This window comes from Onychostruthus taczanowskii, unplaced genomic scaffold (genome assembly GCF_017590055.1).
Source record: "Onychostruthus taczanowskii isolate IOZ18803 unplaced genomic scaffold, ASM1759005v1 scaffold30, whole genome shotgun sequence".
NCBI classification, from domain to species: Eukaryota; Metazoa; Chordata; class Aves; order Passeriformes; family Passeridae; genus Onychostruthus; species Onychostruthus taczanowskii.
Genome location: NW_024500350.1, coordinates 8,313,295 through 8,325,428, shown reverse-complemented (window position 1 = coordinate 8,325,428; position 12,134 = coordinate 8,313,295). Strand labels below are relative to the sequence as shown.

At 51.2% G+C, this 12,134-nt stretch overlaps 1 protein-coding gene across 1 annotated transcript in view; it reads left to right on the top strand.

The window, feature by feature from the left end:
• The window catches only part of RNF213 (ring finger protein 213), a 43,930-nt gene that overhangs the window by 29,142 nt on the left and 2,654 nt on the right, over positions 1–12,134 (top strand). Inside the window, exons 37-58 of the mRNA XM_041409400.1 lie at positions 309–490; positions 1,160–1,280; positions 1,386–1,486; positions 1,719–1,898; positions 2,242–2,405; positions 2,500–2,602; positions 3,268–3,382; positions 4,267–4,477; positions 5,112–5,302; positions 5,594–5,722; positions 5,974–6,078; positions 6,321–6,563; positions 7,152–7,233; positions 7,787–7,821; positions 8,140–8,234; positions 8,577–8,736; positions 9,048–9,228; positions 9,950–10,044; positions 10,332–10,583; positions 10,785–10,917; positions 11,486–11,569; positions 11,880–12,060. Coding sequence (XP_041265334.1) covers positions 309–490; positions 1,160–1,280; positions 1,386–1,486; positions 1,719–1,898; positions 2,242–2,405; positions 2,500–2,602; positions 3,268–3,382; positions 4,267–4,477; positions 5,112–5,302; positions 5,594–5,722; positions 5,974–6,078; positions 6,321–6,563; positions 7,152–7,233; positions 7,787–7,821; positions 8,140–8,234; positions 8,577–8,736; positions 9,048–9,228; positions 9,950–10,044; positions 10,332–10,583; positions 10,785–10,917; positions 11,486–11,569; positions 11,880–12,060 — 3,143 coding nt within the window. The remainder of the gene's footprint in view (positions 1–308; positions 491–1,159; positions 1,281–1,385; positions 1,487–1,718; positions 1,899–2,241; positions 2,406–2,499; positions 2,603–3,267; positions 3,383–4,266; positions 4,478–5,111; positions 5,303–5,593; positions 5,723–5,973; positions 6,079–6,320; positions 6,564–7,151; positions 7,234–7,786; positions 7,822–8,139; positions 8,235–8,576; positions 8,737–9,047; positions 9,229–9,949; positions 10,045–10,331; positions 10,584–10,784; positions 10,918–11,485; positions 11,570–11,879; positions 12,061–12,134) is intronic.

Sequence of the window (12,134 nt, the reverse complement as noted above, 5' to 3'; positions counted from 1 at the left end):
ACTGTCTTCAGTCTCCTTTGGGTTTCAGTGACAGCACGGGGGGAGCACAGACTGGGGTTCCTCAGAATTGGGAATGATCTATTGTGTTCTTATTGCTACAAGCAGGTTTTTAAATAGTTTGCCCTGCTTTTGCTCTAGTTAATAGGACATGCTAACGAGCCAAGCCACAAACATGAGAACTTAAAGAGCTTAAAGTAATCAAGTAGGGCATTATTCAGTGAAGCACGTGCTGTAGCAAACCAGACTGAGAGCCCAAGGTCCATGAGGAATTCTGAAGTGCAGCTGTTGTTACCCCTGGCCCTGTGCAGGTTCTGGACGTGCTGGCTGCCATGGTGTGTGCTGAGGAGCTGGAGAAGCAGGTGCAGACAGCCTCCCCTGAGCTCTGGCTGCAGAGAGTGAAGAACCTCCATACGCCCATTGAATTCCTGTGCAAAGAGGAGGGTGCCCAGCGCAGGGGCAGCCGCTGCCATCAGCTGCTGAGGGAGCTCAGGTAGGCACCCAGCTCTGCTCACAGCCCTGCTCTTTGCCTGGTGGTGCTCTGGGACATTGGAGCAGCCTGAAGCTGTTCTGGTGCTGCTTTTCTCAGGCTTTGCAAACCTTTCCAGGTTCTTGCTGGGCTCAATTACATACCAAGCAGCAAGAACCACATTTTTTTCCCCTCATCTCCTGCAGATTCTCTCTCTAAATTTGGCAGTATCATCTGGTGCATTCCATCTGGGTTCAGGGGTTATTTAAAACTCTCTTCAGGTTCCTGTTAACCAGCAGTGTCTCCCCACTTCATCCTCTGTGCATAAGGACTCAAGAGATGGAGAATTTCACTGCATCTTGTGTTTTGGAAAAAAGCCCAGAGCGCTACCCCAGTTTCTCACAGACCTCGTTTATTTGAAGTGAAGAAAGTGCAGCTAATTGTGATGGGTATTTTTAAAAATTTTTGAGCTAGAAATTAGAGATGTGTGCAGTGGTGCTGGTCCTGCTGCAGTGGTGCCTCCAGGCCAGGCCCTGGAGCCCCCTGGGTGAAGTGCTGGAATGTTCTGTCCTTGACAAAAACCCCTCTGGAAAGCCAAAGGGCAAAGCAAGTGAGAAGTGCAGGAGCAGCAGTGAGCCCCTGGCTACCCTGGTTGCCATTCCTGCTGTGGTGCCAGTCTGCTGTTCCCCCCAGGGTCTGCTGGAGCCGTGTGTTTGCCATGGCACTCTTTGTGGAACACGTCCTGTTGGGCATCCACGCCGTCATGCCGGAATTTGAAGGTTTGGTGAGAAAATACACTTTGCTTCTTGCCAAGGTGAGCAAAGCTGCCATTTCACCTCTTCCCTCTTCTGCTGATCGTGGGAATTCTGGTCTCAGGTGTTGCAGCTGAGTAACTGGGCTCTGTCCTTTCTCTCTGCAGTGTTTCCAGCACGATTCAGACATGAAGTCTCATCCAACCTTTGTTGCAGTGCTGACAGTGCTGTGCCAGTGCAAGAACGAGGTCAGCAGCAGGCTCTACAGGTACTGACACTGGGTCAGGCTGCAGGGGCCAGCAGGGATATTGCCTGTGTTGCCCACTGTGGTGTGGCAGTGCTGGGTGCAGTGGAAGCCGAGGGAAGAGCAGTGTTTGGTTCTGCACCCTGAGCTGAGCAGTGAGCCAGTTCTTGGTCTAGCTGCAGCTGGACGTCTTGTTCAAGGCTTTTGGGGAGGCAGCACGGAAGCAGCTGTGCTCATTGCTGTTTCTGGATTCCAGGCATGGTCTGGAGCCGTGTCCCATCTGCCTGGGAGAGCCAAAGGACCCCATCTGCCTGCCCTGCAACCACGTGTTCTGCCACAAGTGCATCAGCCTGTGGCTGGTGCCAGCACAGATGTACTGTCCCTACTGCAGGGCTGCTGTGGAGGAAGTGGAGTTAACTGTCTCTGAGGAGCTCAGGTACTCCAGCCACCCTCTCCAAGGTGGGAGCATTCAGTGGGGAGGCTTTGTGAGGAAATTCTCAACTCTGAAGTGGTCAGCACGAGCAGAGTGGAGGGTGAACTCTGCTTCATCCCTCTGGAACTGAACAGGTCATGTCTGTTCTGTTGTTTGAAAAAAGGGGAAAGCTGCCTTGGCCTCTGTAGAAACATGCAAATCATAGAATGGTTTGGGTTGGAAGGGACCTTAAGGATCGTCTTGTTGGGAAGGTGGAAAAGTATCTCTCCCTTTGGTGACTTTTGCCTGTGTGTGCTCAGTTCCTCTGTGGTTTAAGAGGTTCTGTGTTTGCTTTTGCCCCTCCCAGAGCTGCCATAGCAAAGAACTCCCTGTTCCGCCAGAGGTGCAATAATTTCTTCATTGACATGGTCACCACCATGTGCTTCAAGGACAACGAGCCCCCTGAGCCAGAGGTGATCCAGAGGCTCTTGAACCTGCTCTTTGTTCACAGAAGCCTTGTGAAAGACCCAAGTGAGCTCCTTTCACCTGACACTCAGTCTTACAGAGCTGGATCTGTCACCACCTTCTCTCACCTTCCCAACCTGTCCTTCCCTTGTCCCCACAGGTCACCCTGCTGTCTACACAAAATTCCTGTCCCCATTTAATGATGAGGTGGATGAAACTCCCATCATCCGCTCTGTGATGCTGAAGCTGCTCCTGAAGTACAGGTGAGCACATTCAAGTGAGGGAGGTTAGGCCAGACCAGGTTCAGCTGTGCTCCTCATCAAACCATTGTTCTCCTCGCCTCCCTGAGTTTCATTAAATCTCACATTCACCACAAAATCTCACGATCTTTGCATTAGTCATGCAGCTTGGCTGGCTTGCATGGAGCTTGTGGTGCAGTGTGAGCAGCCTGTGCAAGGTTTACCTGGCTGTCCCTCACTAACCCTGTGCAGAGGATGGATGCCTGGGTTCTGCAAGGTGGCTGAGTAGTTGCTCTGATCTAGGTCAGCAAAGCAAAACTCCTCATTCACAGAGATTTAATCAGGATTTAAACTGATCTTATGTCTGCTCCACAGACCTCCCCATTCCCACAGCCCTCCCAGCCGCCCTTTGCAGGGATGGCTCAAAAGCCCCTTCTCAGGTGTGACCACCTCCTGAACCAGATGCCTTTTGCCCTGGGAGTGCTCACTGAGCACTGCTGATGATCAAAGCCTGGCTCATTGCCAAATGTCACCTGCAGAAAAGGGCACAAGGGCTTCTCTATCTTGCAGCTGGATCCAGAGTGACCCCACCTGTCCCACAGCCAGCTCTGGGAGCTGTGCTGTGATTTAGAGCAGGAGCAGTCCTGTCAGCATGGCAGCTGTGTCAGGGGTCTCTCTCTCTCCTGTAGCTTCAATGAAGTCAAAGATGATGTGCAGCGTTACCTGTCCCAGGTGGAGCACAACGAGCTCCTAGAGAAAAATGACAAAAAAGAGCTCTACTTGCTTTTTGTCAACTGCTTGGAGGTAAGAGCTGCGCCATGAAACGGTTGCAGTTTCATGAGTAAAACAAGAACAGAAATTCTTCTGCAGGTCTAGGTGTGTTTCTTGTGTATATAACTATTTTTCCAGCTAGAAAGCCCAGAAGGAGTTGATATGAAATCACCTGGTCAGAATTTGCTCTCAGGAATGAGCCTTGCTTTTCAAGGAAAGGCTTGTGTGTCTTTGCAGTGTTACATAAATTCTTTCCCTTGGACAAGTGTCTGAGTGTTAAACCTCAGACTCCAGCACAGGAGTGCAGCAAGCAGGGCCTTTCTCATGGCAGCAGCCAACTGCTGAACTGTCTTCTTGTCTCCACAACCCTTAAATTACTGTGCAGAACTTAAATTATTATGCCTTTTGGATTGTTCCCTTTCCTCCCCTTGCATAACTTTCAGGGCTTTGGACAACTAGAACCAAATATGACAGCAGGAAAGAGGTTTTATTACTACAGTTTTTTTTAAAGTGACTTTGTAGCTAAAATCATTTGTGTTTTTGCTAAGGGACAGATAAGTAGAGCTTGGGATCTTGGAACATGGAATGTGTGTTACTCACAGCCTGCTCATGGCTCTTGCTCAGCTCCAAGCTTGGGGAGTGTGGGACAGCTGGGGCACATCCTAAAAATGGTGTTTGGTGACATGGCAGAGGTTTAGGATGAGGGGGCAGTGGCAGTGGGGTGGAGGGTGCAGGGATGATTTGGAGGCTCAGGGATGGTTTGGTGTGCTCGTGGCAGGGTGGGCTTGGAGGCTCAGGGATGGTTTGGAGGCTCAGGGATGGTTTGCTGTGCTCGTGGCAGGGTGGGTGCCCTGGAGACACAGGGATGGCTGGGTGAGGTGGCTCTGTTACTCACCAGTGTTCTGGCCTCTCTCTAGGATTCCATGTGTGAGAAGTCAGAGGACAGCCTGGGATATGGGCATGGAAGCAGTGTGCCTGAGGACAGAGCCTTTCCAGAGAACTACCTGGCAGCCAGCAGCAGAGGGGCTCCCCAGGAAGCCTCGGTGGAATACCTGCAGGCTGTGGCCGAGGTGCGCCTGTGCCTGAGCAGGGCTGCAGAGCTCATCTTCCACCTGCAGCAGCACACACGTGAGTCTGAGTGCTCTGCTGGAAATGCTGGGTGCAGGGGAGGTGGGCTGGACACTGTCAGTGCCCTGTGCTCTGCTAGGACCTGTTTTGGTACATGGCCAAGAAGGAGAGCAGCAGTTCCCTTTTTCCTTGGGGGTGTCAGTCAGTGTCTGTCCCCTGTACCAGGTGTTGGAAGTTCTTGGTAACTGCTAGCAAGGCTGTGCTGGTGACCCCAGTGCAGTTACATGGCAGTTACACCTGTGGAAGGAGATTTATTTTATCCTCCTGTTGCTAACAATGAAATTTATTTAAAGCCCACTAAATTGAACTTTAAAGCATAAATGCTGCTTCAGACCCAGGACTGCTGTAAGGGTTATTGTTTTATATGAATGAGAGCTCTGCACAGCTAGAAGGGATTAAGAGTTTATATTGATGAGTTTATATCTTCCCTGTCAAAGAAATGAATCATTGTCTGAAATCTGGCTGAGAAAATGCTCCAGACAACACCTGAGGAAGGGAGGGCTCTGAAGTTCTTCTGTGTAATAACACAGTACTAATAAATGGACTTGGTGCTACAGCTGGGGCAGACAGAAAAGTTTTACAAGGTGGGATGTGCTTTTGCCTTTTTGTTTTAACCTTTTTTTTTCCCCTCCAGAGCCAGAGCAGATGAAGGATGAGCAGCATTACCTGAAGAGTGTGGAGAAGTTCTGCAGGCTCGCCAGGAACGACTGGCACCATGTGTACCTGGTCAGGAGGATTGCCAGCCAGCACGGGATGGAATTTGCTCAGAAGCTGGTCACAGAGCCACGCTTCAGCTGGGTGTTCCCAGCAGAAATTCTGCAACAGGTAGACAAGAGGCATCTCCTGGTGATGGTTCTGGTCTCCTCTTTGCCTTCACTTTTTGCTGCTTTGGGTGTTCCTAGAGTTGTGTGCTCTTGGGGTCAGGCCAGAGTGGCAGTGGCTGGGAGCTGGTTTGTCCTGGCTCTCGGGTGAATGGAGACTCTCCTGGCAGCACCATGTCTGCTGCTGCTGCCCTGGGGAGCCTGAAATGCCCCTGTGCTCGGGAGGAAGAGGAGATTCTGCTTCCCCCAGCTGGGTGGTTGTCCCCAGAGCTGTGCATGGCTGTTCCCTCGGCAGGTCCAGCACAGCCAGTCCAACCACATCGACCAGTACCTGGTGTGTGGGGAGCGGTACCGGGCCCTGCGCGACGCCGTGGGACGAGCCATGATGGAGGGCACGGCCCAGGGGCTGCTCGAGACCCAGGAGGTACAGCCCTGTCCTCGCTCAGACCCCTGCTGGGCCCTGTCCTCCCCCCAGACCCCTCCGGGGGTTTGCATGGCCCCAGCTCTGCTGTGTCCCTGTGGGCAGTGTCTGTTCCCAGCACCTGGGGGCCTCTGCAGGGAGCTCACTGGGGCTTGTGCTCAAGCACGTTTGCTTTACTTTCCACCCGCACATCCCATCACTGCAGCTGGGGCAGCTCTGGCCTGTCCCCTGCCACATCCTTGGTTCTTCCCCAGGCCTCCAGCAGCCCCCCAGTTCTGGAATCTGCCCACCTGCTCCTGGCCATCTTCCGAGAGGTCACTGCCCTGTACGGGGATCCAAGCCTTCATCCCAAGCAGCAGGTAGGACACTCCCCTCTGGCAGCTTGTGGCAAACCTGCTTTGTGGGTAAGGGTGAAGGGCATCTAAATCAGTTGTGGAGGAGCTTTTGCTCCTGTGCCCCAGCCAGGGTGATGGCCTGAGTGAGCAGGCTGGGGAGGTTTTGGGAGCAGGGTAACCCAGCATGGGAAGCAGCTGCCAGCGCTCTTCATTTGGGTGGGGGCAGTGTCCTGATGTCTTTAGCTCTTTCCAATCTGTGCTTTCAGCAAACAGAGGTGATGACTGAGTTCATCCAGAGCTGCCAAGTGCTGAATTCCCCCGAGCTGCAGCACTTTGCAGTTGCCCTGGTGAAGAACACCCTGCCCGGGCTGGCCGTGGAGCCACGGGGCCGCAGCCAGCAGGGAGCCCTGGTGGAGATGGCTGTGCACGTGGCTGCTGTGCTGCTCTGTGGGCACAGCCCTGTCCTGCAGCCCCTCAGGAACCTGGCCTTCCAGCCACACAGCATGCAGGTGAGGGCACGGAGCTCAGGTGCACTTCAGCTCATCCCTGGTTCTTGCCTGTGGCTGCTGGATCCTCTTTCTCAACAGCAATGCTCCAACTCACTGGTTGAGCTGTGAAACACTGGGGGGAGGGATTATTTTAACACCAAGCTCTGGCCTGGTAGCTTTTCAAGGCATCTCTCCATCCTGAGCAGTATGAAGCAAATACCTTTGCTGATACTTGGGTGAGTGAGGCTGAGTGCAGCTGGCAGCTCCCACTGTGCTGACCTGCCTGCTCAGAGAGCTCTGGCTTCTCAGGCCAGGAGGGAGGAGCTGCTGCTCTGCTGCTGCTGGCTGCCCAAGGTGTAAGGGAACATGCTGGTGTGCACCAGGGTGCACTGCAGGATGTCTGGAGAGTGCACATGCAAGTCTTAACAATACTGACAGCTCTAAGAGTGGATTTTCAAAGGTGAATTTGAGAATCTGCATCACCTGCCTGACCTCTGCTCTCAGATGTTTCTTGTTCCCCAGTGTGAACAGAGACCCAGTGAGTGCCTGCTGCAGGACAGAGCTGATTCACAGATCCTTTTGTGACTGTTTACCCCTTTTCCTCCTCAGCACTCCTTTCTGCCCACGATGCCCGAGGACATGATGGCTCAGGCGAGGACCTGGCAGGAAATGCGTGGTCTGCACTGGTATGGTGAGTGCTGCTGGCTGGCTGGGGAAGGAATTCCTTGGGTTTGGAGAATGAAACTGTTACAAATGTGAGGAAACACACTCCTCAGCATGAGTTATCCATGTTAAATCCAGATTTGTAGACAGTTTGTGTGGGTGATGCACCAAAGGACATCCAGTGCTGTTTAGTCTTCAGCCTACAGCTGCTCACAGAGCATGAGAGGGCACAAAGGCAACACAAACAGGGTGTGAGGAGAGCTCTGCCACCTTCCTGGCCAGCTTTGTCTCTGCTTCCCCCAGCTGAACCTTCCTGCAGCAGGGAATAGGGGTGAGAGCATTCCTGCCCACAGCAACAGAATCTGGCTTTGATTCCTTGTTTCTCAAGGAGAAGCAACACTGAAAAATTCCTTGGCTTCCTGCACGGGCCTGTCAGTCCTTTGGGCTTTGGGATGGTCAGGGCTTTGGATTAGATCTTCAGCATATTTCTTGCTCCAGGATGATGGTACCAGTGAGAGGGAATAACAGGGGCTGTATAAATCGGTCCTAGAATACTGTCCTGTTTGTTTCTCTTCTGACAGAATGTCCCAATGGCCACTTGTGCACTGTGGGAGAGGTAAGAATTTGGAAATGGTGGGTATTAAAGCAGACAAAGCTTTCAACAATAAACTGTTTTATTTTGTTTACTGGTTTGAATGTCCTGATGCACAGAGTTCCACTTCTAAACTCGATATTATTGATCATTTTGTCATTGTAATGTAAAATTTGGAATACCCCTAGCATTTATACCATAGATGGGGAAACATCAGGCAGAGGCCCAGTTTGTAGCAGGGTTTGAATTAACCACTTAGGGGTTGGATTTTTGTTTCATTCCCTTTCTCTGCTGGAGAAGCTGTTGCTCTGGAATTCAGTGTTCTCCTGTTGCTTTTCACAGTGTGGGCTCCCCATGGAGACGAGCTGCTGTCCCGACTGCCACGTCCCCATTGGAGGCACCAACCACAAACCCCTGCGGGGCTTCCATCAGTCCAGGTGGGCTTTGCTGCAATGCCTTTGCAGGGCTAAATGATGTAGGACCTGCCTGTGCTGCCCTCAAAGGCCAGAGGTACCAACCACTTCATGCTGCTCTCTGGAAGGTGTAAGGAGGGGATGTCCAAGCAAGAGTAATCAGGCAGCAAAACCAAAGAAATTTGCTTTTCTGTGCACAAAACTGACTGGAAGCCTTCACTCCCCTGTGGCACTTTGAATTGGCAGATTTTATGGCATTCAAAGACATTATGGGTCTAAAAGTCATTGCTGGGTGTCAGAGATGTCTTGTGTGGTTTTTGTCAAAGTGAAAAAAAACCCCAAAAACGTATATGCACTTTTCTACAGGATTCATGAGGACAGAACTCAGACTGGCCACATCCTTGGAGATGTTAAGAACAGAAGAACACTGGGAACATCTGACAGGGGTGTGTCCCCCATGGTCTTTGTGCTGCTCCGTTTGCTCACCCACCTGTCCATGCTGCTGGGAGCCTCGAGAGACCCTCAGGTATCTTCCAGAAATGCTTCCAAGTGGTCACACAGATTGTAGGGGAACCTTTGTATGCTGCTGGTCCTTTTTATCATACTGCCAAGTGGCCAGGGCAGTCTGTCAGACCCAAATTCCCTGCCTCCTTGCCCAGGAGGGATTTTGGTTAATTCCTGCACTTCCATGCAGGCACATCCACCCAGCCCTGCCTTGATGGGCACAGGTAGCAGGAATTCCACAGGTGGGAGTGCCTGGCAGGACAGAGCTCTGTGTGCTTTGTGCTTCCCTGGATGTTTTTGGCTGTGCTCAGCTCTTGCCTTTGTTGTCTTTAGTCCCTGGGAATGATGATCAAGCCAACAGTGGATGATGTGGTGAGCTTCCTGCAGCAGCACGTTCAGGAGGACTTGGCACAGCTGACCAGGATTTTGGGGAAGAGTGTGGATGACACTATCAACATCCTGCACCTGGTGCTCAGCAGCCTCCTGCAGGCCCCCCAGCAGCAGCCAGGCCAGTGTAAGAAAAGCCACCTGCCCTGTCATACCGGGGGCTGAGGCCATGCAGCCACCTTCCTGATAAACCCCTTCCAACAGCAGCAGCTGAGCTGAAAAACAAAACAGAGAGTTTGAAGCTTGTTTCTTACTGTAGGGAGGGAAGAATTTTCGTCTGTTTGCTACTTTCAGTCGAGTATGTGGGGTTTGCAAGGTTTGGTGCAGTCAATAACTCTGAAAATGAATTATTGACAAAACAACTTCATGACAGATGGGCAGAGCTTGCAGCTCCTGAGCAGGGCTGCTCTCCCAGCACTCAGCTCGTGCTGTGTGCAATCCCTGTTCTGTGCTGCCTCTCAGTCACTCCCAGAAGCTCTTTGGCAGAAGAGGGATGGCACAGTGGGGTTCATGGTAGGGTCTGGAGTCACTGTGGTACAGGGCATTAATGTGTAAATAGCCCATATTTGGAGGGTGGGACAGCACCAGTCAGTATTCCAAGCTTCACTCTGTCCTTGATCATGGTCTGACCTTGGACAACCTGTTCAATATTTCTGGGGTTATGAAGGAGTGGTGTAAATGTCCCCATCATTCACATGAGGCTCCTGGTAACCTGGATCACTGTGTGGTGTTTGGGTGTCACTCTCCAGCTGGACCAAGATACTCGGTTAACTTCTAGCACCTGTGAATCTGTGCTTTCTTTTCACTAAAATATTGCAGATTTAAGAGGTGAAATATTCCTGTTGCAGGGCTGGTGCAGTTTGATTATGTTCTCTCCACCAAGGAGAAGAGAAACAAATGGGAAGAAATTGTTGCAGACAAAATTATTGTTCCTGAATTGAAGGTGAGAAATCTGCTGTGCGGAGTCAGTAGCTGAGCAGTTCAAAACCACTGGAAATCTGATGTGCTGTAATATCTGTGCTACACTTTTCACCTGGCTGTTCCTAAAGCCAGCCCATCCATGGCACAGCTGCAGGTTAAGGATTAGCCACCTTTATTCTACCTGGGGAGATGGGAGCCTGAGACTGGGGTTGTTCTGGGATGAATTTGTTTATCTGGAAAAGCAGAAATGGCTTAGCTCAGCTGAAGGTATTTCACAATATCCAATCATTTGTTATTATTTTAATGCAGGATTTGGATAAAAAGCTACTCAAGTTAAACCAACTGATACAAGAGGATGACAGAATCTCTTCCAACCCCATAGTGAAGATAGTGTATGGGGACCCAGCTGCATTCCTGTCCCAGCTGCCAGGGGACAGCCATGTCCACCACTCCAAGATGTGGAGCTGCCGCAGGAGGGTTTCCGTGGAGAACCTGGGCCACGTTGTGCAGCAGAAGAATGCCAAGGACACTGTCCCTCTCCTCTGGAAGTTCCTGCAGAAGGTGGGGGTGGCACAGGGGTGAGAGCCTGGCATTGCCCAGGACTAAACCACATTTGGATTGTGTCAGTTCATGCTATGATGTTGAGAATGAACACAGAAGAGATTGTTGTCTTTTAAACATTTAAGAAGTAATTCCATAAAAGTATTCCCAACTGGTTTGTCCAAGTACAACCTTACCCACAGGCTCCCTTTCCTCTTCCAGGAAAGTGAGCTGAGGCTGGTGAAATTCCTCCCAGAGATTCTGGCTCTGCAGAAAGATTTGGTGAGGCAATTCCAGAACACAGCAGAGATTAAACACTGCTCCATCAGGGAATTCCTCAGGGAACCCCACTCAGGTGAGGAGACTGCCAAAATTGTAATTAATGAAACAGAAAGTGCTGGATTGTCCCATAGAAAGTGAAGGTGAAAACTCACTTTTTCCTTCTAACTCTCACCCAAATTAACTGAAGACTTGGATAGGACTGGAAAAGTTAGCAGATGACTTTAAAGGGAATTAAGTACAGGAGATTTTTTTATGAGGGTGGGAACTCTGTGCAGTGCAGCAGTGGTTCTGTGGGCATTTTAAGCTCAGCTCTAGAGCAGGGCTTGCCTGAAGAGTGAAATTAATGTTCTTCCCTTCCATTCATGAAGTTTGTGGCAACTTCTTCAATTGTATTTAAGTACAATTACTGATGCTTTTAAGTACTTATGGAAAAGTACATAAAGGTGGTGCAGGAGCAGACAAGAATGGAAAAATAAACTGAGCAAATGACTCCATTTGATACCTTTAGAAAGGTGTTTGGTGTCTGTTTAGTCTCTTGAGCAGTTGCCTGGAGTTCAGTGGTGTGCTCTGAAGATCCCTGTATTGGAGAGTTTCACCCAGGAAAAGGTGTTTCATGGATTTATCTTTTTGTTGTTTCTCAGATGTGATGAGGGCCCTGTTGGACAGGAGAGTGAATGTGTTTCTGTCTGTCTGGAACAAGCTGAGAAGCTCCCTGGACACCAATGGTGAGCAGCTTCTTTCCCAGCCCTGCTCCTCGTTCTGAGTTCAGGTTCCTCCCATCACTGATGCTGAGGCATATCCTCAAAACTGGGCTTGGCCATTGAATTTTAAGAATGTAGGTACAAGGGGAGGGATTTGTTTCCCTGTTGTAGTATTCTGACCTGAACCTGTTTCCTTTCTCACCTCACCTTGTCCCCTTTCGTGCTCGTCCGTAACGCCGAGCGCGCGGCTTTTCCCAGGCTCGGCACCTCCTCCTGCCCTGGCTCAGCCTGGGCTGGCTCTGGGCCTCCTCAAACACTGCTGTCTGTATTTCAGGGGAAATCAAGCTGCCTAAAGGCTACTGTGATGCCGAGCTGAGCCTGGACAGCAGGCTGGAGGTGCTGCTGCCGCGGCGCCGGGGGCTGGGGCTGTGCTCCACGGCGCTGGCCAGTTACCTCATCGGGCTGCACAACGACCTGGTGCACTCTGTCAACAGGCACACCAAGGAGGATGACAGGTGTGCAGCTGCTCCGCTCCCTGGGCTCTGCTGCATCCCCTGCTCCCTCTCGGGCAGGTTTCCCTGCTCCACAG